The sequence below is a fragment of the Apodemus sylvaticus genome, chromosome 7, assembly GCF_947179515.1.
Source record: "Apodemus sylvaticus chromosome 7, mApoSyl1.1, whole genome shotgun sequence".
NCBI lineage: Eukaryota > Metazoa > Chordata > Mammalia > Rodentia > Muridae > Apodemus > Apodemus sylvaticus.
In genome coordinates this window covers 74,251,134-74,276,839 of record NC_067478.1, presented here as the reverse complement: position 1 = coordinate 74,276,839, position 25,706 = coordinate 74,251,134, and the positions used below count along the sequence as shown (strand labels likewise).

Sequence of the window (25,706 nt, the reverse complement as noted above, 5' to 3'; positions counted from 1 at the left end):
CTTGGTGGGGACAGAATGACATAATTACTGCCCCTGAGACCCCTGGGACAGGGCCCTGGTGTGATCCTCAAGGAGTGTCAATGGTTGCTGTGGTGTAAGGCTTGTGTAATAATGTACATAATTTCACATTTCTCTGAGGAATGCCCTCTCTGTTAATGTTAATGACTTCGTGATAATCTGAGACAGCCTTGAGTCCAGGAGGTGAAGGTGTGGCTAGTGTCTCTGCAAAATAGTAAATGCTGGGGCCTTCAGGACAGCCCTTAAGGCTATAAGAAAGAGCTCTAAATACAAAAGCCTAAAAATATATGATTTCTCAACTATGCAAAAAATAAGGATGCAATATGAATTATATGATAGGTTTCATGAATCTAAACAAGCAAAGACAGCTAGCATTAATGAGCCAGCTTGTCAGAAAGATACCAAGGCAGGCAGATTCCTGAGTTCAGGCCTGAGACAGAGCAAGGTTAGGCCTAGGTGTGGTAGAAGTGGTAACTCCTGGATAGGTTCCCACCCAGGCATTTTAATATCTGTGTGTAACAGAAGCTGGCAGATCTCTGAATTCTTTTGCAATGTTAAAAGAAAATGTGTGCTTGCTGTCTCCTAAGAATTAAGATGGCTGAGGTCATAGGATGCTGATTTGTAGGATAATCAAAGGAAACCTGGAGTAAATAGGTGTTAGTTTAGACCCACGATTTGACTTTGGGTGATTTCTCTGTTCCCAGACACCCCTTCTCTCAGAATCCCTCTCCAAGCCAAGGCTGGTCTTTGGCAATCAATTAACCTGCCTGCCCAGCTTGGATCAGCCTACCATCCTTCAGGACCAGCCAGACTGACCCAGTGCTGCAAGATCTGTGCCCTTCTCCATGAACACTGCTGTTCTCCTGACAATAGATCCTGGTTTGAGATGATGCTCAGAGACAGGGGCCAGACAAAAACTCAACCCAAAGCCTCCCCCACTCATGGGCTTCTGGTCCTATCCCACTCTGATTCCTCCCCTTGATCAATTCATTCATCCTTGTTATCCTCATGTTTCTACCTCATGGTCTTTTAAACATCTTACTTACCCGGCTTCACTCCGTACCTAAAGAAAATGTCCCACACAAGTGTCCCCGGGAGTCCTCATCCCACATTTGTTCCCTTTACATCAGTAAAAAGATCTTTTAGATGTTGTGAAGAAACCCTGGCTAAAAGGGTCCTTCATTTCTTTCACCCCAAGCCAGACACGATTCTTTATATCAGTTCTCTATTTTCTCCTGTTCCGTTCCTTTGATAGTCTGAATCTCTCTGCTACTTCTGTTAGCTCATCTTGGTGTAGCAGTGTGGCAATGGGACCAGTCATTGTCACCCTGAATCAACTCTATGTCTACTTCCTCTCTATCCACTCTGTCTCTCCCCCTCTGATCCTCCGTATCCCTCAACCTTCCTGGAAAGTTCCTCAGTTTTTACTCTGTAAGAAAATTATCTGCTAATTATTATTTTACAATAATTATTTTACAAGTAATTATTTACTTGTAATAATTATTTTACAAGTCTTTTCAGGAATACAGGATGGCAATTTCCTGATCCACTGCAGCTGATCACATTCAGACTCTCCCCTTGTTACCTGACTGGAGGACTGCCTCTTCAGTGGACCAGGAGCTACCTCCTCTGACAGAGATCCTGCTCAGCAGAAAACAACTATAAGACCACTGAGGTTTTGTTTTAAGCAAGCAAACAAACAAACAGCTTCCTGCTAAAAGACTACATTTTCCAGCTTTCCTTGCAGCCAGGCAAGACAGCTCTAAAAGGGAGAGACTACAGGAGTGAACATAGTGTGGTAGTAATTTTGGTTCTTATAAAGGGCCTTGTTCCATCTTCTGTAAGCATTTTGCTCATTTACACAGGTGGGAAGAGAGCTTAGTGGGTAACGTGCTGTGAAAGTATGGAGAACTGAGTTTGAATCCAGTGGCAGTGTGCACCTGTCATCTCAGTGCCAGGAGATGAAAAGAGGAGGATTCCTGGAGCTCTCTAGCAGCTAGTCAGCCAACCGGTGAAGGCCAAGTGCAGTGAGAGACCCTGTCTTAGAACAATAGCAATAATGAAATTGGGAGAGCAACTTAACTTCTGGCCTTTACAGGTACACAGTTATCCACACATATGTGTGTCTTTTTGCAAACACACACACAGACACAGACACACACATTTTATTTTACAATGTTATGAGGTCAATTTATGAAGTGTATCCTTTAGATTTATAAATGAAAAGAGAGTACTAAAAACTCAAGGTTATTATTGAAGGGTATCTGATCATTCTGTGAACCCCAAGATATACTAGAAAAACCTGTCTCTAGTTGTGGTGTGGCTCAGCCTTAGCATATACCTCTAATCCCTCTGGCTGGAATACAGACACACCCTTAATACATACCTTTAACCCAAACAGTGAAAGTAAAGTTAATTTGTATAAGGAAGCACCCATGTTTGAAAGTGACGTCTAATCGAGTGATCGACAAAGTGACGAATCAGAGAACGATTTGACAGAATGGGATCTGCCCAACTCTCAGAAGGAGAGAAGAAAGAGAAGCAACATAAAAGGGAGCAGTGCAGAGGAAGAGACAGGAGGCGGTTTTACTGGGACAGTTAGAGAGAGACAGGTTGCAGAGAAAGAAAAAGCTAGATGCAGGTGAAGACAGAGAATGAGAATGACCCAAAGGATTAGAACAGTTAGTCTGAGGCCAAACAGAACAATTCAGAGGCTAAGAGAGACCCCAGATTGAATTAGTCATCTTGGAGAGAGGAGTTTTGAGCCAGAGCAGCTGAGTTGAGTCAGTCAGGAAGCGATCAAAAGGAACAAGAAAGGGTGAATTTATTCAGCAGTAAGTCTCAAAGGCTGAAAACGTTCAAGGCCTATATGAGATTGTGTGGAAGCTAGAGCCTAGAGCAGACTAAGGCAGTAAGCCTTGGAGCCAACAATCACACAGGTAAACAAAAGTCGCTTTTACAGGTTATAGATCATTTTTTTGTCCCTAAACAAGCACACTTCATTTATTGTCTTTAATATCTTTCATTGAAATGCCTGTAGGAAAACATGCATCATCTCATCTGAAATAATTATAATGATGTAAAGAGAGGTAATATACAATGAGTTACACATGATAGAGCCCAAAAGGCCCATAAGTACTGAACAATCTTAGTGGATTTCCTGAGGGTTTATCACACGCAGCATCCCCAGTATCTGGGAGTGCCTTCATTTCAATATCTGTGAACCTGAGGGACTGAAGTACAACTTGTGAGTCATGTCAAGCTTGAAACTATTGACCAGGGCCTAGTAAACATCCAACTGCCTTTCTATAGAAACTCAGGGTCATACAAATGTCTACTGTAGCTGATTTCTTAGCTTTTAGAAGTACAATATGCTGGGACAATGATCACTCAATTTGTTCTTGACATCAGAAAGAACTTGCAAAAACTGTCACTAGGACCTGAGGCTCCCATAAGTGGCCTACTACACAGAGCAAAATCTGTTTTCTATGGCCAGGTTCCAAAAGAAAAGAGGGACTGAACGGAAGCCAGTGGTGTGTGGTGTGTGTGTGTGTGTGTGTGTGTGTGTGTGTGTGTGTGTGTGAGAGAGAGAGAGAGAGAGAGAGAGAGAGAGAGAGAGAGAGAGAGAGAGAGAACCACATTGGGCTATGACCTCCATGATTGAGATGGATTGTGACCCTATCAGTCTTTGAATTTTATGTATTTAGCTGAGTAGGGGAATAGAAGACAGCTTAACTCTATCTGTCTTAGTCCCTTTGATTATCTTCTGATGCCTGGAAGTTAATAAGAATGAAGACACTAAATTCTTCTCCAACTCAACCTCATTTCATCAGAAGTAACCAGATTGACCGCAAACCCATCTCCTATCAGGAATGATGCAGGTTGGAAATTCCTGAAAAATGATCAAAGGGTCTTGATTCTTGAAGGCTGATTGTTAGGTAGCTATTTAGATGTTAGCAGAGTTGAAGGTCATGGGGCTGGACCCCTCCCTCAATATCAGCAGCTTATGAAATCTGGAGGTCAAACTGCAGGACTCTGATTACTGTACTAGTCTGAATGAAGTATGTCTGTCCCCAAATGGGGACATGGTGTTCTGAACTGCCCAGGAAGCTATGATAAGATTACTGTCTAGCCAGAGGCTTCCTAATAAAGAACAAAGACATACCATTGTTGTTCCTCCTTGCCCCAAGAGTCAATCCAAGTGGACTTGTCAATCACCAGGACAGGAAGTGCTCTTCTGGTTTAGAGGCTTTAGAAATAATACAATGTAAGGCACTCAATGTTCTCTTCAGCCATTTGGTCCAGTCCAGTTTGTAATAAACTACCTTCTACTCTACTTTCCTATGTGCCTCATCTTCAGTTCTTTTGATAGTGATCACAAAGACTGGGGAACCAAGCCAAGTCCAGATTAAGGCCATGATGGCACACTAACCCTAAGTTCATCTTCCAGACAGTGACATGAGTTTTAGAGGAAGAACTGGGGCATGGAGCAGGACATATACATAATTAAGCAGTCCTAGACAAGGTGCAGCACGTGCATCCTCGGTGGCCTCAGCTCTCATCCTGGAGGATGGTCTGGGAAGCCTGTTTGCTTAAAGGATGAGGCGACTCTCAGGAAGAGATTACTTCTGCTCCAGGGTGCATTCTCCAGCTCTTTGAGGAGTGAGGTGTGTTCTGTTCTGATGGGTTTTGTTCTTCCTGGACAATTAAAGGCTTTACAAAATGAAGGCAAAAATGTCTGTCTCTCACCTTCCTTTTAGTTAAATCTTTAGCGTCCAAGTTAGGAGACAATGGTTTTAAGCTGAAACAACTTTAAGTGTCTGTTTTAAAAATAGCTGAATGTCTGTTGCTTCTGCCTTCATTTTGTATCTGTCTCCTTTAGTGATCTTAAAGCCCTAGATGCCCAAAGAAACTAGGCTGGCCCACCCGTAAATAGGTAATGGTAAAAAGTAGAGGAGAGTGATGTATTCAATGTGGCAACATTGAGAAGAACAAAAAGAGGCCCAATGGTCCCCTTGTCTTAGTTTTTTCTTCCTTCCGCTATGATAAAATACCGTGACAAAGCAACTCAGAGAATAAATGGTTTATTTCAGTTGTTTAAGAGTACATCCTAATAATGGCAGGGAAGCTGAGGCAGCGGAGCTTGAAGAGCTGGTCACTTTGAGTCCAGAATCGGGAAGCAGAGAGCAGTGAAGGCTCACGCTCGGCTTGCTTTTTCCTTCTTGTGTAGTCCAGGACCCCACCCCAGGAAATGGTGCCGTGCCACCAAGTGTGTATTCCCATCTCAAAGAACCTTATCAAGGGTATCGCCACAAGCATATCTGCATAGTTGTGTCCAGAGGTTACATAATTCTGGATCCTATTAAGTTGACAATTAGCATTAGTTGTCATGTCTCTTGGGTCTATCTTTGATCCTGATATAAAGTTTCAGTTTTAAATAAAGTATGCCTAACCAAGCAGTCTTGGACAAGGTATGTCCCAGTCACCAATGGTCCACCCTTGTCTTCGTTTCAGTCTCTTTGACAGGTAATCTGACAAGTAATTGTACACTCTTTCCCAGAGACAGTTCCTCCCGAGGCTGGATTAGACTTCTGCCTTTCTCATTTTTTCAGCATGCGACTCCTGAGAAAATTTTCATTGTTTTACAAAATAGTCAAAGGCAGCAGCACTGGAGTCTCTTTAGACAATCTTTATCCCTACCAGGACAGTGCTGCCAGTGTTTACAGACTTCCAAGAAGACCCTAAATGTCTCAGGTCATTGTCCTAGACCTGCATTCAACTTGGATTCTAGGACCAACAGGACCTATTAGCCCCTCTATGATAGTGATTGAAACTGCCACCCCAGTAATGGATGACTCCCAAGAGAGGCTGTTAATCTCAGATGCTGAGGCTTCAGCTTGCTTTCCCCCAAGTGGAAAGCAACGTCTTGGGAAGTCAAAGGGAACTAGAGCTGCAGTGATAACCCAAGCACAACAGCCTGACTAAGCCTACTTAATTAGGCATAGCTCTCCCCTTGCCCCAGTTACTCCAACATCTAAACCTAAAGCTCATATCAGTGCCCTAAAGATAAAGGACCTAGGGCCACTGAATCTCTTCGTCTTTTTTGCCCAATGTGCCCACAATGATTAATTAATCTCCTTTCTCTGCTTTTCTCCAGTACTGATGGGTCAACACAAAAACTCGATCTCATCTCAGAAGGAATTTTCAGCCAAATATGAATGCACATGGCCCAGAAGAATGGATTCAGGTTGTTCTGAATAATGTGTTCCAATGTGGATGTGGTTTTATGAACGTTTTAATAGAACAAAGGCATTATAAATCAAGGCACTTACCAAATAAACTGTCAGGGACTTCAGGCAGTTGGGTTACAGCAGAGCCAGGAAATCATAGTTTTTGGGCTAGTGGAAGCTGGTGGTCTCCTAGAATATATTCTAAAGAGTTCATCTGATAGTTAGAGGAATATTAGGTCAGACTTAAAGAAGGCAATGGGTACTTATTAGGGGGACAAAAATTAGCCCAGATAGTTTGACTCTTGATTTACAGCATTCCAATTTTGCATAATCACAAAGTTTGGCCCAGTCAGCTGGCTGCTAGAATCTTTCACATAGGTGTGACTTTTTCTGGGAACTTCAGTTTACTGTTTAACTGGGGTATTGGCTAGAGGAATCTTTTGGGATTCCTCAAGCCAGAGCCTAGATCTGAAACTGTGTCAGAATACTAGGTAAGACAAGGGCTTGGAGTGAGCATGAAGGCCCATTCCTCTAACCCCAGTACCCCAAAGGTTTTCCAGGAAGATTGTTATGAGTTAGAGGGTAGCCTGGGCTACATGAGAAGGGACAGAGATGGGGGAGAGACAGAGACAAGGACAGAGACAGAAACCAGGTATAGTGGCATGTCTGTAATCCCAACACTAGGAAAACAGAGGCAGATGAATCAGAGATAAGGTTATCCTCACCCACATAGCAAGTTGGAGGCCAGTTTGGGATACATGAAACCCTGTCTTTACACACACACACACACACACAAACTTGTATGAACATGCTAAGGGGGAAAAAAGACAGAAGAGCAAATAAAAGCTAGGCCCAAGAAGGTCTCAGACTTTGAGCTGGGAAGTCTGATCTTGATAAATATGTGCAGAAACTCTGAAGGCTTTTAAACAAACATTATCAGATTTGTAATTAGGGAGGGATGATGCCCTGGTGGAGTTGTAAGGGTATTTAGAGCACTGGTGAATTAAGACGTTGGAAATGAAACAGGGAGAGTTGTTAGAAAACTAGAGAGCTGAATTATATAAAATCACTATGTTTAGGTCACAGTGGCCAAAGGATAACCTATTTATTTATTTATTTATTTATTTATTTATTTATTTATTTATTTATTTTTATTTTGGATTTTGGTCTTTTTCGAGACAGGGTTTCTCTGTTTAGCCCTGGCTGTCCTGGAACTCACTCTGTAGACCAGGCTGGCCTTGAACTCAGAAATCCGCCTGCCTCTGCCTCCCAGAGTGCTGGGATTATAGGCATGCACCACCACTGCCTGGCCTTTTTATTTATTATTTATTTATTTGTGTGATTGTGCATGTGTGCATGGTGTGTGTGAGTGTAAGTCCCACAGCATGTGGAAATCAGAGGTCAACTTTGTGGAGTTGGATTCTGGGAATCAAACTCAGGTCACCAGTTTAAACTCAGGTGTCTTAGTTAGGGTTTTACTGCTGTGAACAGACACCATGCAATGCAAGTTTTATAAAAGACAACATTTAATTGGGGTTGACTTACAGGCTCAGAGGTTCAGTCCATTATCATCAAGGCAGAAACATGGCAGCATCCAGGCAGATATGGTGCAGGAGGAGCTGAGAGTTTTACATCTTCATCTGAAGGCTGCTAGTAGAAGACTGACTTCCAGGCAACTAGGGTGAGGGTCTTAAGCCCACCCACAGTGACACACCTACTCCAACAAGGCCACACCTCCTAATAGGGTTACTCCCTGAACCAATCATCACAAACCATCACAACAGGCTAGCATGATGAGTGTCTTTATTCACTGAGACATGCAACTAGCCCAAAGTGATCAATTTGACATGGCTCAACCTAATGCCAAGTAAGAAATGACCAGAACTTAAACTGTGGTACTGATGGATGACGTCAAACAACATTAGGAAATTCTACTTTGACAGGACACTGCAGTATTTTTGATGTAAGGGACAAACAGAAGGGTCTACATCAGGAAGTGGAAACACAATTGTAGACCACAGGAAAGCACTCCTGAACCTAGGCATTTTACTTTTATTTTGACAAATATTGACACAGCTTAAGGACTGACAGATTCATTTGGATGTGATCATATAGCCAAGCTCAGAGCTAAAGTTGAGATTAATACCAGGTCTCTTAACTATACTGTTTCTGCTGTACTCTGGCTAATCTAAGAAGGCATTAGCATAAGTTTCCTGGGTTTTCTGTGACACAATGTGGGTAGCAAAAACAATGAAAGTTCACATACTTCTGGGTCTAGAAGCCACAATGGCAGTTGGTAGAGTTGCTTCCGTGTGAAATGCCAGGAGGATTTAGTCCGGGCCAGCTGTTGCTTGTAGGTTGGTTCATCACCTGTCTCATGCTTTCTTCACAGGCCTGAGCCCCCTGTACCTGCGTGCCTGCTTTTTCCTCCCTCTGCTGCTCCTCCCTCTTCTTCCCTTCTTCCTCTTGTTTATTCTGAGGTGGGGTCTTGATATGAAGGTCAGTCTGGTCTAGAACTCAAAACCCTCCTGCTCCTGCCTCCACTTTTGAGTGCTGGTGTTACAGTTGACAGTGGTCACTTCATTGCATCATGACCAATCCTGCTCCACCAGGCTCTCAACCAATCAAACCTGCAGCAACCCAAGCGGTTAGGATGGATTGGGGGATGGGCCATTAAATCCATAGAGGTGGTGGGGTTGTTGTTTTGATAGAGTCTCATGTATTCCAGGTCTGTGGCAGCAGGTGACCTTGAATTTTTTTTAAAGATTTATATTTATCTATGTTTTTGTGTACACATGTTCATACTCTTGTATGCAGGAGTATGTGCCTCAGTCCTAGGATGACAGGCATGTACGTCAAGAATTAAACCCAGGGCCTCCTGCACGTTAGGCAAGTGCTCCACCGACAGATCCACACTCTCAGCTACTTGTTTTCATAAAGGTACTTCTGAATCTTAAGTTCTTATTCTTTTTATTAATGACAGGTCTATCTTTTGTTTTTCTCAGAAAGAGGAGTAAAAACCTCTTGGGAATAAGGCTAGCTTCTAATAGCCTTTACTCTCTCTCTCTCTCTCCTCTCTCTCTCTCTCTCTCTCTCTCTCTCTAAGATTTATTTATTTATGAGTTCTCTGTCTTCAGACACACCAGAAGAGGGCATCAGATCCCATTATGGATGGTTGTGAGCCACCATGTGGTTGCTGGGAATTGAGCTCAGGACCTCTGGAAGAGCAGTTGGTGCTCTTAACCACTGAGCCATTTCTTCAGTCCTTTACATTTTTGGTTTTTTATTTTGTATCTTAGAACACTTTCAAGAAAGATACTCTTCATAAGTCTACATCAACATTCTTTAACATGTGCTCCCAGCAGAGATTTCATTGACTTTATAAAACCTCTTTTTTTTTTTTTCAAAGAGAAATTCTCTGAAAAGCTCAGATCAGCCTAGAACTCAGGGCGATCTTCCTGCTTCTGACTCCCATATGCAATCCCAGCAACCTTCATTTCTAAAAACTTAAAAAATGAAATTTCACATTTTCCTATTTTCTATATATGTATATATATGTATAAATATATATGGTTATAGTTTTATATTATTACTAGTGAAGAAGAAAGCACTCTTAATTGGCATTCTTTTTGCTACACTGGCAGAACACACAGTTACCAGTTTTGGCTGCACAATAGTTCTCATTGATTTCACATATCAAGGGCTGGCAACCAACTACTCTTACTCATGGTCAGATTCAGCAGTGGCTTCAAACGTGACCCACAGAATGGCAGGCACTCATATTACCATGCTTTTTATCTCTCTAATATATCTATTTATTTTGCAAACATCAACAATCAAACAGGCTTGGTCAATGTAACTGAACTATGCCTTGGCTGAACATGGGAGACCTCAGGCCTTAGCCATTATGGTCATAATAAGACTTGGAAAGGCGGAGAGAGCGTCAAGACTCATCCTTACTAGACCTAAGACCTTACCTTACCTCTGGTAGGTGGAAGGGTAAACAGTGGTCCCAGAGTCTTGTGGACTTGTACTTAACATTCTGCTCTGTTTTTGAGCTGAAGATGAATTAGGTATGGTTGTGTATATCTGTGATGCAGAAAGACTGCAAGTTCTAGGCTATATATATGTGTATATATATATACCATGGGTATGCTGCCCATGATCCTGTATATGACCCTATATATCCATGTACATGTAAGCGACCCCAATTGAATTCACTGGATAATGAAAGGGAGGAAAGAAAATAGGAGGGAGACTTGTTGGGAATGATTTCAGAGGAAGTAGGAGGGGGTAAAAGAGGTATACTTTATATACATGTAGAAAATTGTTAAAAATAAATTATTAAAAAACAAATGACACTATATAATTTTTATCTGTAAATTGATATATATGACTCAAGGTCACTTTTAACATCTCATAGCATACCTTTATGTGAGTATTCTGTACTTTTTACCCATGCTCCTCTGACAGGCATTGAGGTTGCCTCAAATGTTATTATAAGCAGTAATCTAGCTCTTACCCTGCACACGTACGTCTTCATATGCACCTAAAGCCACAGGTGACATCACTGAGACATTCTTAGTACAAGCTGTTCCAGTGGCTCATGTGGTGATGTCAGTTTACAGTCTCTGCCATTATAAAGCGTAAACATTGTAAATAAATACTTTTTAAAAAACTTGATTGCTTAAGTTTTCATGAACTTTGCAGTGAACGCTGTGATGCAATATCTAAAGGCTGGACTCACCTGATGAACCTTAGCATGAAGAAACAACGAGGCAAGCTCCAATTAATGAATGCTTTGCAAAAACAACTGTATGCTTTGAGAAATACCAACAGCACCAAGGAAAATAAGCAGCTGAGAGACTATCCTAAGTACAGACTAGACAGGATTGGATTTCAGGTGGAAAAAAGTTTCTAGAAAAACAATATTATCTAGGCATGGTAGCACATGTCTGTAACAGCAGTACTTGGGAGGCTGAGGCAGAAGAACTGGCATAAGTTTGAAAATAGTTTGGGCTTTTAGGGACCCTCTCAGTCAGCTCAAGATACCCCAAGACCAAGTTCTCCGCAGAAAGGAGATTTATTTGCCCTAAAGGAACAGAGGATGGGGATAGGGGACAAAGGAGGTAGAGGATGATAGAGAAGGGGAAGGGAACAAGGGGGAGGGGACAAAGGGGGCCAAGACAGAGGGGGAAGGGCATGTTTGTAGAGTAGGGAGCAGAGGACTGCCTCTGGAAAGCAGACAGACATGCCTCCTAGGCAAATGGCAACTTATAAAAGTAAAACAAAAACCCCGAGTTAGGATGAGGTTTTAAATTTAATTGGGCATGATAATTAGGTGGGCCAGAGGTGGCTTTTGATTGCTGGACCTCAATATTTTAGTAGCTGGACCTTTGTTGTCAGCCTCAGGAGGAAGAAGTAGCTAACTAAGGGACCAGGCCTTGGTTGCTAACTTTAGGAGTGTAATCTAATAGTCTTCAGCGAGGCAGAGGGAATGGAGGAGAAGGGCAGGGCCTGATGGAGCCATGTTTGCCATACTTGGGAAGCCTAGAGTCCCTCTGGGGTTATGAGGTGAATATGGATCAGCCAGGGTTACACAAGCAAGATGGTGTCAAAAGCAATAAATAAAGAGAAACAATTGAAACAATTGGCAACATTTCAAAAATTGGTTGTAAATGATGTCAATGTTTGATTATAGAATATTAGTAATATTAGTAAGATTGATTCTCTAAATGCATAAAGTGTAAATATTAATAGTACTGTACCAATGCTAAATTTCTTGAATTTAATTGTTGTAGTGTGATTGTATGAGAGACTACCCTGGGGGGGGGGGGCTGGAGAGATGGCTCAGCAATTAAGGCCAATCCCCAGGACCACGACAAACAAATTTTCAAAAGCTCAAACTAGTGAAAACCATGACATCTGAGAGATAGGTTAGAAATTAAGATGATTCAACACCCTCTTCTAGCCTCCTTGGGTACCCGCACACACACATGATGTACACTAACACTGAGATACACATATAAATAAATCTTTAAAACATGAAAAGAGCCGGGCGGTGGAGGCACACACCTGTAATCCCAGCACTCTGGGAGGCAGAGATAGGTGGATTTCTGAGTTCGAGGTCAGCCTGGTCTACAGAGTGAGTTCCAGGACAGCCAGGGCTATACAGAGAAACCCTGTCTCAGAAAAAAAAACCCAACCCCCCCCCCCAAAAAAAAAGGAAAGACAAACCCAGGTTTTGAAAGAGTGGGTAAGGACTAGCCAATGGTGCACAGAAGTGTTGTTCCAAGAGAAAACAAACTGTTTTAGCTAGAGGATCCAGGCAGTTCAGCCTGTGAACATCACGGTTATATACAAGCTCTTGCTTCCATCTGAATGCATTTCAAATCCAGACTCAGTTTCTTGGTATGTGAGTTTGGTTACTGTGTCCTTCTTACTTTGATTCAGTTTCGCGGAGATGATTACAAGGATCGTCATGCCCTAGAGACTTTCTGAGAAGAATGTCACAGTTGTCAAGACCAGGGTGGTAATGAGGGGAGTAATTAGGAAGTAGATCAAGTGGACCTCTATCAAAAGTAATGGAAGAAAGGAGCCACGGACAGCGTGCTGGTTTGTGCGGCAGTGGCATTCCCTGGTACAGGTGACACAAAAGGACTTACTGGCTTGTGTGGTGGTGGTTGTGGTGATTGTTTTGGAGAAGTTTTGCATAGGACGTGCCTGTGGTAACAAGCATTAGGATATATTCCTCTAAGCTTAGGAGATGGGTTTAAGTTATAGGTAGGTCAGGGAGCATCAGCCTAAGAACGGATAACTGGAGCCAATAGAGAGGTGAAGTGGGCCAGAGGAAATGGAATCTGGTGCAAAGCTTACGTCATGAGATAGAGTTAATGCCAGTACACTTAATGGCTGGGCAGAGAAAGGCCCTGGCAGAGAAGACTGGGATGAAGCAGGCTTAGAGGCAGGAGGTACAGAATAGTTTTGGAATTATGGAAGCTGATGGAGTATGTCTTAAAAAACATACTAAACAAATGGCTAAAGCAAGTCTTGGAAATGTATAAGCAAATAGCTATGCCTACCTTTATCACGGGCAGTTTTGGAAGTGGAAACTAGTCTGGGAAGGAATAGGAGTGGGGAAGAGAAGAGCAAATCAGACAACTCCAAAGAGTCTGCTAACCAAAAGACAGACAGGGAAGACTTAAGGACTGTCCCGGGCGGGGGTAGAGAGACTTAGGACGCCATCACAATTAACTGCTCCTGGGAAGAGAAAGGTTGAAGTTATAGGAAAGTATGGAAATTTTAATTCATTCAATTAGTTGATTGCCTATGTGTCCCATTAACCCGGCCTTGCTCTCTTGAGAATGCGCGAGTGGGCACCTCATACATCACGGCTTAACACAAGGCTTTACCATGCAGGAAGAACTTGCGTCCCAATTCTAGTCCTTTCCTACAAAAGACTGCCTGCACACATCACTGGACCTCAAAGCCTCATTGAATACTTCTGGGCCACAGCAAAGTAACGGAACCTAAGGCGTCGCGTTGTCAAAGTTACTACCTCCCAGGGCTCCGCCCCCCACCCCCCCGCTCTGGAGAACAACAGAGACTGCGCAGAGACCCGCCTACTATCTGGCTCCTCCCCTCTCTTTCTTTGTTTCGCCGGTCCGAAGATCTCGCGAGAGTTAGCCGGCAAATCCCGCGAGCAGGGACCCCGGGCCAGCTCTGCGGCTCTCGCGGTGTCTGCGCGAGACTGCTTCCTTCCTCCTTCCCCCTGCCAGTCCGCCCGTCTTCCTCCCTGTCTTCCCGGCCTGGCCTCCCCCTCCTTCCCCCGCCGGTCCCCTCCCCGCAGGGATAATATGGTCTCCGGCGATGGACTCCCCAAGTGCAGGTCAGTTCCCCGCCGCCGCCTTAGCGTTGGCGGCTGGAGGCGTGCGCTGCCGTTCGCCGTGGCCCTTGCTTTGCTTTTCTTACGGTCACCCGAGGGGCGGCCGGGCCCTCAGGGCTTGGTCGTTCTCTCCCCTCGGGGCGGAGGCCGGGAAAGCCAGGCCTCCCCGCCCGCGTCCCGCTCATCAGCGGAGCGCTAACTCCGCCACTGGCCGGGGCCCGCTGCTGGTTGTCTGCAGCCTCCAGGCCCCCGGGAGTAACTCCTGGGACAGGGACAAGCCCACGTCTTCCTCTACCCGCCCCCCTTTTGTGAGCATTGAGGGTCGGAAGACCTGGGTCCCTTGTTTAGGTTTCACTGCTGGCTGTTCATTCCACCCAGCAGCCTGGAGTGTGTCCCCTTTTCTCTAGTCCTGGAAGCGGAGGGGCTGTCGAGGAGGCTGAACGTTAGTCGGTCCCAGATTATTCAAATCTCCTCCCCCATTCACCTCCCCCCACAAAAGAAAAGCACTATCCTCTCCGAATGGACCGTGCTTATCTTTTCTGGGTTTGGAAGACGATCTTAGCAGTGTTTAAGGGTCTCACCGATCCACGTAATAAGTCCCCATGATGAATTTTTTTTCTATCCCAAGGTTGCCTTACCCTTTCCCACAACACTGAGAGTGGGGGTATATTCAATTAGTGTGTAGCCATTAAGGGGATGTCTCTTAGGAGGAGAATCTAATGTGCTAGTTTATCGAGATATTTTGATGGTCACTTTAAAAAGCATCTTTAGTATTCTAACTATTGTTGGATTGTTAATTGCCTTTTGAAAACCTCTAACAATGGTTTTATCAAAGCATACTCTCGGTACTTAGGCAATGTTCGGGGCATGACTTCTGAATGGTTGTACATCGTTTAAGCCATTCTTACTGTCTCTTTGTAGACATTTAACATATTTTTAAGATTGAAAAGCCTTTTAATATTGAAAAGCCAGTAGGTGGGCATGCCTGTCATTCCAGCATTCAGGAGACAGAGAAGGGAGGATCGCCTCTGTTTGGAGGCTCTTGTGGGTTGCACAGGGAGGTTAACTCCATTCTGGGTTACAGTGGCACAGGCTGTCACCAGACAAGGTAGTAAAGTATCTTACTGGTTTCTACTTGACAAAAGTAGCAGTTTAGAATTGTGCTCTAGCAGTGTGATGGAGACTAGTCTTGTGTCTGTAGCATGGACCAGTCAGCACCTCCATCGCAGCTGCCATAGTTGAAGGCTTAGTAGCCACTTGTGGCCCATAGCCGCCCTGCTGGGTATTGCAGAGATGCAAGATTGCCATCAGCCTACAAAGTTCTGCTGAGCAAAATTTGGGGTGTTTTCTCTTTGAATAAGGTTCTTGGTAACTGTATTTAATGTACTTAATGTATTCAATGAAAAGTATTTAATGAAAGGTGTTTGTTCTTTTTTGTCTCCAGGATACACCTTTGAGTACCTTATTGAAACATTGAATGGCAATTCACAGAAGAAGTTCTTCAATGTACCTAAACTTGGAGGCCCCCAGTATGGTAATGTTGCTTTACGGTTTTCATGGCTGTCCCGGAACTCACTCTGTAGACCAGGCTGGCCTCGAACTCAGAAATCTGCCTGCCTCTGCTTCCCAGAGTGCTGGGATTACAGGCGTGTGCCACCACCACCTGGCGACGTGAAACTTAAGAGATCTTTGTGACTGTCTTCTCTGAGTTAAAAATACACATATTCACAAGGCAGAGAATAGTCTCTGTTGCTTGTAATAGAGTCTGCTTTCTGAAGCAGTTGAATTGCCATTGGACAGAGGGTGTGTGGATGGCAGTTAACCTCTGATAATCATGGAGAGCAGCAGTATAAAATTATGAGTGAAGTGGTTAGTAATGGGGAAGATGGTGAAGAGATGAGCTAGTGTAGTGTCCATTTTTTAACTAGAATGAGGCCTTAGGCCCTTTACTTTAGGTCATCTCATTATCTCTTCTTTTTTTCCTTCCTGACTACTTATTTTCTTAACTATAGTAAATAGAGATATAGCCAGCACTGTATTCATACCTACCTTGTTAGCCAGGCATGGTGGGTAGCACATATCTGTTGGTCAGTGTCAAGAGGTCATAGGTTCCAGGCCAACCTGAACTATATAGATTGTCTCTAAATACCAAAGGGTAAGGATATAGCTCAGTGGAGGAGCATGCACAAAGCCCTGGATTGGATTCCCAACACTAGGAACAAAACAAAACGAAAACAAACTACTACATTGTATTCTCTGAAAGGAATCTGTACTTAACATTTTAGTAGAGTGTTTTGTGGTTTATAAGAATTTCAAACAAGATCTGCCCTTCTTCATAGATCAAATAGAAAATCACTTTTTTTTGTTTTGTTTTAGTTTTTGAGACTGTGTGTGTTAGTGTGTGTGTGTGTGTGTGTATAACAGAATCCTGGCTATGCAGGCTGGCCTTGAACTCACAGAGATCCTCCTGCCTGTATGCCGGGATTAAAGGCATGCATACCATGCCTAGTGAAAGCATTATTTTTATAGTAATATATAAAGCATGAATATTCTTACAATGTGTGTTGCTTTGTGACCTTTTTTCACTTAATATATTATGCACATCTTTCCATGTCATTCAATACAAGTATTCCTGCTATCTGAATCTGCTTGTTTTCTGAGTCAGGGAGTATGAGTTCCAGTAGAAAGGGCTAGGTGTGCTATGCTATGGTCTTTAATACAATAAAGTTGTTACTAGGCTTTCTCTACTGTATTTCCTCTACTCCCACCCCCTGCAGATGGAACTCTGGGCTTTAATACATGTTAAGCCAATGTGATACCCTTGGTCTACATCCCTGGCTTCTAACACACACACACACACAATTTTAATTCAAGCTATTGATACATAGTATTGCTATGTTGAAGTTGTGCAGTTCCTTCCACCTCCATCACACACTTTTTATGTTCCTAGTATTTGCTGTCCCAGTCTCTACCATGGACTATAAAGAACAAATGCTTTGATAGAAAATGATACTACGTTTTCCAGATATGCAAACATAGCAGAGGAAAAGTATAGTCTTATCAAAACCAGGCAAAGCCAGAGGCTATTTGCAATTTGAAGGCTGCCTGGTCTTGTTACTTTTATTTTTTACTGAGTACCTAAGCCTTTATCTGTACTGACTGAATAATTCCCCATGTGACCACTGGACTGTTCTTTGTGCGTTATAAATGGCTTGTCATCTAGCTAAGGTATCTCTGGGTGACTTTTTCATCTATTGCTTTAACTGGATGTGTCAGTTTTCCTTTGCTGATCCAGTTATCCTGCTGGGAGGGTATGTATTCTCTAATCTTGCATCTTCCTTAGACTCTAGAAAGGATTGTGGATTGGGTAAGCAGTGAAACAATTTACCTACAGTATGTATACATAGTACATATGTTTGTAAAGATTATCTAATGTGAGTCTGTAGATATCAGGTACAATTCTACATTTAACTTGGTATATTTTGTTCAAGAGTTTGACTTTAATTTTGCTTTTCATTTTCTGTTTCTGATTAGACTCTTAGATTATAAAAAAAGTTACACTAGCTCAGCCAAAGTAGACTTTATTGTGTTGGTATACAACTCCCAAGCTAATGGACTCTGGTTGGCTCGTAAGGAAATAGGGGTGGGCCAGGACTGATAGTATTCTTTGTTGTTTCTCCCATGGTTCTATCCCCTCTACTCAAATCACTTGATTGAAGACAAGCCGTCTATGTCTGCTTGCTTTGTAAATAGCTCCAATTCCCAAATACGAAACCTCAGTTCCTAGCTTAGGTTTTTGTTGTTTATATTCCTTCCTAGGATGAGTCTACTGAGCCCAGGCTGGCCTTGAACTCCTTACTTAGCTGAAGACAACTTTGAACTTCCCATCTTCCTGCCTCCAATTCCTGAGTGCTGGGATTACAGGCATGCTATTTATGTGGCTCTGAAGTGCAAGCCCAAGATTTAAGCATACTAGGCAAGCACTCTGTCAACTACAGCTAAGCCATAGCCTCGACCCTGTATTGCCTAGTTTCGTTGCAGCCATTTAGCCTTGCCTTTGTCCTGGGAATCTGGGTTCGAATTTCATCAACTTCCACTCATGTATGATGGCAGACTCTTAGAGCTAGACTTTCTAAGTTACTGCTCACAAGGACATTTATGTTTCCTGGGTTTATTTCAGAAGTGTGACAAATTAGCATATTTTCTCACCTTAAATTACCAGTATCTGTAAAGGATTAACTTTATAGGCTCATAGAATTGTAGAAATTCTCACTGAGAAGCAAAGTCTGTCTCTTAAAAGCCCCATTTCATTCATCCAGTTTACATTTATTGAGTACTCACACATTTCTAGCAAATGAGATATAGCCAAGATACCATCACTGTGCTAAAGAAAGCTCAGTTTTCTATGGAAAATATGTGAGAAAGGTAAGGGCTTTGGTATGTTATAACAGGCAGGGTCCATTCAAGAGGGAGAAAGCATACCAGAGTAGGTTTATTTTTTTTTTTTTAAATTAACTCTGGTAACTTTAATTAAACCAAAAGACTAGATGGAGATCTAGGGTTAAGAGGAAATGCCCAACTTGGAAGAGACTCAGAACTGTCTAAAGAAGACAGTGGTTCTGCGTGTTCAGTTTTCAGAAGTGGCTGGTTAGAGCCAACTGATGCAAGGCTGTAGGTCCTAGATTGACAGTTCTTAACTGGTGGTGACCCCCTTGGGGGTTGAATGACTTTTTCACGGGGAATGCCTAAGACTGTCAGAAAACATAGATATTGACATCATGGTTCATAACAGTAGCAGAATTACAGTTATAAAGTAGCAATGAAATAATTTTATATTTGGGAGTCACCACAACATGAGGAACTGTAATAAAGGGTTCAATATTAGGAAGATTGGGGATCACTGTGGTAGACTGTAGTCCACCCTCTGGAGAACATGACTAAGCAAGTCAATAGTCAGTGATGTGGGCCTGGGACCTTTCTATGCCTGCCCTAGTTCCCAAATAATGACACAAGAGACTATTTATTTTGAAGCTTTTGGCCTTATAGCTAGGAATTATTTGCCATAGCTCTTAACTCAATTATTCCATTTATACTAATCTAAGTTCTTCCATATGGCTAGTTAATTACCTCTCCTTCCTTCCCAGCCTACTTCTTCTTCCATGTCCAGCTGGCCAAATCTTCCCTCATCTGACTCCTTCTCAGAGTTCCTTTCTCCAGTAGTCCCACCTTACTATTTATTCTGCATTTTGCTATAGGCCATCGGCTTTTCTTTCAACCAATCAGAAGGTGATGGAGAACACTATTTACAAAATACAAAGGCAGAAGATACTTAACAAATCAGCATTTGAATTATACAAGGATAATCTTTACACAGCTCACAAACACGTTACTCCAACATGGATGTGCTTTAGGAGAGCTGGTGCTGGTACAGGCAAGAGTCCTTTCAGAGTTCATGGGCCATGTTGGGATTTGGAGAGAAAAATAGGACGTAGCATGTAACAAACGTCTCCAGGAAGATTTCAGGTAGGGTGTAGCTCTAGCATGGGAACAAGGCTTTCTTTGTAGTGATGTCTTAGTCCAGGAGCTGGCACCATATTGAGGTCTTCAGTGGTACTGAGAGGCACCAGTTCCCATTTCAAGAAGACCATGGTGAAATTGACAACTATATTTTTGTCGTTTTAAAATACATTCTGAAGATCTTTGTCTTAGTGTTCTTTTGCTGTGAAGAGACACCACAGCCAACACAACTCTTGTAAAAGAAAGCATTTAATTGTGGGCTGGCTTACAGTTGCAGGGGGTTAGGCCGTTATCATGGCAGGGAACATGGCAGCATGCAGGCAGATACATGTTGCTGAGAGTTGTATGTCCTGATATGTAGGGAGTGGGGGAGACAGACAGACTGACTGATTGACATGGGCTTTTGAAATCTTAAATCTCACCCTCAGTGACAGTTCCTTCAACAAGGCCATACTCCTAATCTTTCTAATCCTTTAAAATAATACCACTGCCGAGTGACTCAGCATTCAAATATGTGAGCCTAGGGGCCATTCTTATCAGACTACCACACAAAGCATGATTCACTCTAACATCTCAAAGATGAATAACTGTAGTGACCAGACAGTGAAGCACTAGATGATTAGTAGTTATGTTTATTTTGTTCTTAATGTTGTTTTGAAATAGGGTCTCAATGTGTAGCTCTGGCTGTCCCAAGATTCACTATGTAGACCAGATTGGTCTTAAACTCAGGAGTTCTGCCTGCCTCTGCCTCCCAAGTGCTGGGACTAAAGGCATATACCATTATGCCTGGCATTTACTTTGTTTTTGAGAAATGTCTGCTGAATGAATGCCCACATTTGAATAGCCATGGTTTGTGAGTTGGTTCTTGAAGAAAAAAAAATGGCTACTTCATTTTACTTGTGACTCTGATAGTATCACTGATGTTTTCTCCAAACAATTATTGTACTTTTTCTTAGGTTTATTTTTTTAATTAGCATACAAGTAGCATGATTTCTTACAACTTTTTTATACTTTGATGTTAAGCAGTGAGGCTGCATGTGTACTTTGTCTCACAGAATTAGAAGGACTTCAGCAGTTAAATTTTAAGAAATCAACACTCTGTTTCAATGACATCCTTACTGGTCTTTTGTGTGATAAATCATATATATGTCATTTGATGCCACTGCCTTGAGTCATCAAGCACTCAGTTTTGGCTTTTGTTCTATTACTGTTTTGAGGAGGGGAGGGTATGTCACTCTAGTTCAGAGTAGCTTTGAACTCAAAGAAATTCTTCAGTGTTGGTGTGATAGGCTTGAGCTCTTAAGTCTAGCTTCACTGTTGGTTTTAAGCCATTTGAGGGTGGGGGTTCAGGGGCACGCAAAACGCCTCAGTTAAAAGTACCTGCTGCCAAGCCTATGACCTAAGTTTGGTCCCTGAGTTCCATGTAGTACAAGGTGAGAACCAGCTCCTGCAAGTTGTCTCCTTACCTCCATGATCATACTGGGGCACATATATTCCCTCCTTCCCCCCAACAATAAATTTAAAAATGATCCCTGGAAAGGTCAAAAGGTTAACAAGGAAAAAAACAAAACAGTGTCTCAGTTAACCTCAGGTTTTTTGAAAGGATTTCAGAATCTCAGGAGTCCTGGGACCACATTTTGAAAGCGCTATATAGATCAGGCATAAAGGTTGTTAAGAGTTTGGACTCTGAGTGGTGATAGTAGACAAAAAGATGTGACAAGAACACTGCTTCAGATCTGGACATAGTGGTCCACACGGTTGGTGTTAGCATGCAGGAGGCAGAAGCAGGTGAGTCTCTGTGAGTTGGTCTACAAATCCTAGTCTATAAAGTTCCAGGACAGTCAGAGCTGTTACACAGAGAACCCCTGTCTTGAAAAACCAAAAAGAAAAGAAAAGAACAATGCTTCTTTGTAAAACTCCTTGTCCTGGCATAGAGCCTAAGATCTTGAGCATGCTAGGCAAGCAAGCACTGAACTCTGACTTCTACCCCACCATCAGTTTTTATTTTGAGTTAGGATCTCAATAAGTTGACCACACTGGCCTTGAATTCAACTCTAGCCCAGACAGGCCTTAAACTTGTCATCTTGCTTCAGCCTCCTGAGTAGCTGGGTTTCCAGGCTTGTGCCCAGGCCTAGCTGTGATGCTGTGTTGATATAGATGTCTGAATAGTTAATAGTGATAAAAGCAGATAAAAGTAAGGAGCCAGTGCATAGTATAAATCACTTGAGTGGGAAAGTAAGAGTGGGTTTTTAGGAGGCAGCTAGGCGTGCTGAAGCTTAGAAGACCAATCTGGTCTGCAGAAAATAGTCTCGCATTATTTGTGTAGTCGAATGATTCTCCACGCAGGAGTGTGTGTGTAAGATGGATGGATAGGAGTGATCGAAGCCACAGGAGCAGCTAAGACCTCTAGGGAAAGCACTAATGGGTGAGATATAAGCCTACATAATAAGAACTGCTAAATTTAGCCGGGCGGTGGTGGTGCACACCTGTAATCCCAGCACTCAAGGAGGCAGAGGCAGGCGGATTTCTGAGTTTGAGGCCAGCCTGGTCTACAGAATGAGTTCCAGGCCAGCCAGGGCTATACAGAGAAACCCTGTCTCCAAAAAACCAAATCCAAAAAACAAAACAAAACAAAACAAAAAAACTGCTAAATTTAAAGATTGGTTAAGAAGTTTATTACAGGGCTGGAGAAGTGGCTCAGCAATTAAGAACACTGACTGTTCTTCCAGACTCCTGAGTTCAATTCCCAGCAACCACATGGTGGCTCACAACCATCTGTAATCAGATGGCCTCTTCTGGTGTGTCTAAAGACAGCATCAGTGTACTCACAATAAATAAATACATCTTTAAAAACAAAAAAGAAGTTGATTATATCTACATTGGTTTCCTAGCATGTTGATGTCAGAGCTGCATAATATCTGAGATCTAATGGAACCTGAATATTTTTTAAATAATATTTTTAAAGATTTATTTATTTACTTTATGTACATGAATACACTGTAGCTATCTTCAGACACACTAGAAGAGGGCATCAGATTTCATTACAGATGGTTGTGAGCCACCATATGGTTGCTGGGATTTGAACTCAGGACCTCTGGGAGAACAGTCTTAACCACTGAGCCATCTCTCCATCCCCAGAACCTGAATCTTTAAAATGGGTAGTAAGCATGTCTACTCTTCACTCTAAAGCGGTGGTTCTCAATCTTCCTAATGTCATAGTCCTTTAATATAGCTTCTCATGTTGTGGTAACCGCAACATAAAAATATTTCTGTTGCCACTTCATAACTATAATTTTGCTACTGTTATGAATTGTATTTTTTAGAGATAAGCGATTTGCTAAAGGGCTCAGACCTACAGGTTGAGAATAAATCTATAAAGGGTCTTTCAAGGCCAGCCACTTACAGCCATCTTCATGAGCGTAGCTTGAAACAAAAAGAGCTAGTGCCTTGGCAAATCATTTAGAAGGCAAAGAAAATTGTCTTTAAATGACATGTTAGGGAGAAAATTGCAGAGAGCTAAGCTGTTTTGTGATTCTGTAGAAATAGAGTTGTTTCAGGGAGGAAATTGTTAACCTGAGAGGCTTTTAGAACTCTTAGCTAGGCGTAGTAGGTGTGATGACAAAGACAAAAATGAGTATTAGGGAAAATACAGAGATATAGAAACCGCATTCATTACTTGTGGGAATATAAAAGGATACCCCTGGAAGTTGGGCTGTTTCTTAAAACATTAGTGGTTTGGGAATGTTGTTCAGTGGTAGCATGTTTCCTTAGCATATGTAAGTACCAGGTTTCATCCCTCCTTAGCACCAGTAAACAAATGAACAAATGGTTAAGCATAAATTTATCATATGGTCTAACTATTATATATACACTGTATTCTTTTTAAAAAATATTTATGTTTTTAATCATTATTTTATGTATTTGGGTATTTTGCCTACATGTATGTCTGTGCACCATGTGTATGCCTGGTGCCTGTGAAGGCCAGAGGAGGGTGTGGGATCCCCTGGAGTTGGAATCACAGATGGTTGTGAGTTACAGACTGGGTGCTAGAAGTTGAACTCAGTATTCTTAACAGCCTAGCCCTGTTATTCTTCTCTATCTACCCAAGAAAAATTAAGGTGCATAATATTAGGAATTATTGTTCACAGAGCTAAAAATTGTATGACTTAAATATCCTCCAGTTGGTAAATTGAAGCACAATTTGGTGTGAAATGTAATTGAATAAAAGAAAGTTAACTGTTTTTTGGTCTTTCGAGACAGGGTTTCTCTGTGTAGCCCTGGCTGTCCTGGAACTTACTCTGTAGACCAGGCTGGCCTCGAGCTCAGAAATCCGCCTGTCTCTGCCTCCCAAGTGCTGGGATTAAAAGTGTGCGCCACCACTGCCTGGCTAAAAGTTAACTGTTAAAGATACATAATATAGTAGGGATGAACTCTAAAAGCAAGTTCATTGAAAAGAAAGGCAGACACAAAAGATGTTTTTGTATTATTCCATCTGTCTAGAAAAGATGAAGAGTAGAAATACTCGTGGGGGTGCAGGAGTTGGAGAGGAAGGTATGAGGATTAGCACTAAATGGGCATGAGGAAAGCTATTGAGTTTATGAAACTGTTCTAACGCCCATTTTTGATGGTTATTGTAAAACTGTCACATTTACTAAAAAATATTAATTGCTTACTTGGAAAGGGTAAAGAATATAAGATATGGAAAATATGTCTCAGTTTAACTTTTTGTTTTAATTAGCAATTCTTGAATTAGAGAAGTGATATAGACCAACGGAAAATGCTGAAAAGCTAAGTGTTAAGTGACTTTTCCTGGGGAAACTTGAACAAATGCCTCTTGACTCCACATAGGGGACTGGCAACAGACCAAAGAGACAGTTCACCCAGTCACGTTCAGTTAACCAGGGGGTTATTTGAGTTACTTACAGGGACGTGGGATGCTTATAAAAGCTGCTCTAGAAGAGTCTTCTCTCTTCCAGCACTAGTTTACTGCTTATAGGAAGGGTCTTACGACTTTTGTAAGTTTAGTTCCCTTCCTGAGTCTTCTGAGCTTTTTTCCAGGAGAAAATGTTTCATTCAATATGAAGGATACAGCTACAATATACTTTTATCTCTTCCTCTTGCTTTTGCTTTCTTTCCAGCCCCTCTGTAGCAATATTTCCTGGTCTTGGGTGGAGTGGAGGGTATAATGTGGATGTCTCATTTTCCCCTATTTATAGCTCAGCATTGGGCCACTATGCTATAGGAATAGTCACTTTCTCTTGGCAGTTTGACTGGTTGAGTATCTACAGTAACTACCACCCACTGCAAAAAATTTATAAGGACTCCCTCTGTAACTAACAGAAGTAGTAAATACAAATGTCTAGGAGGCAGTTTACAGACATATTAACATCTGTTTTTAAAACAGTAGCAGTAGCCTTCCCACCAGGGCATATGGCCTCTGTAGCCACAGGTCCTGGCTTACAGACCAAACATAGGCCCTTGCTTATGGAGTGGGCTTTGAATCAAATCAGAAATCAGTGACAGTCAGTGCCACTATTTACTAGTAGCAGGTTCACTGAACAGTGATCAGGGTCCATACCCAAGCAGGCGTTTCAGCAACAGTTTTATCCATTTCTGGCATGTAACCAATAGCTGTGTAATAGCTTTTATGGCTTGGGCCTGGCTGACCAGCAGCTTATGGGAGGTAACCTGACCTTGGCATATTTGTAAATAATAATGGTTTCTGGACAGTCTCCCAATCACACACACCCTCCCACCCCCATCCACATAGGGTTTCTTCAAACTCTTAACTGCTAATTTACTATTCTTCCCAGTGCTTTTCCAAAACTGTAAGATGCTTAATATTATGTAATTTTATATGTGTGTGTGTGTTTATGTATGTATATGCATGTGTATAATATTCATATTATTTATATATATACACACACATATGTATAATTAAACTATGGCCAGGATCTCTTAAGGCCTACATGTATCTTTCCAAGAAAGTGACTGACAGTTTGCCTCTAGATTCTGTATCGTAGATGAGAGCCACCTTGTTTGGCTTTCTGTATTCA

The 25,706-nt window shown here is 42.2% G+C and overlaps 1 protein-coding gene across 2 annotated transcripts in view; it reads left to right on the top strand.

Annotated features, from left to right (window-relative positions):
• Ireb2 (iron responsive element binding protein 2) overlaps positions 1 to 25,706 on the top strand; it is a 232,182-nt gene that overhangs the window by 173,598 nt on the left and 32,878 nt on the right. Inside the window, exons 1-2 of one of the 2 annotated variants that reach the window (XM_052188294.1) lie at positions 13,984 to 14,136; positions 15,578 to 15,667. The exons of the other annotated variant lie outside the window; for it this stretch is intronic. Of the exons in view, the coding sequence (XP_052044254.1) occupies positions 14,118 to 14,136; positions 15,578 to 15,667 (109 nt within the window). The 5' untranslated portion in view covers positions 13,984 to 14,117. Of the gene's footprint in view, positions 1 to 13,983; positions 14,137 to 15,577; positions 15,668 to 25,706 lie in introns of those variants that run through there. 2 annotated transcript variants of the gene reach the window in all.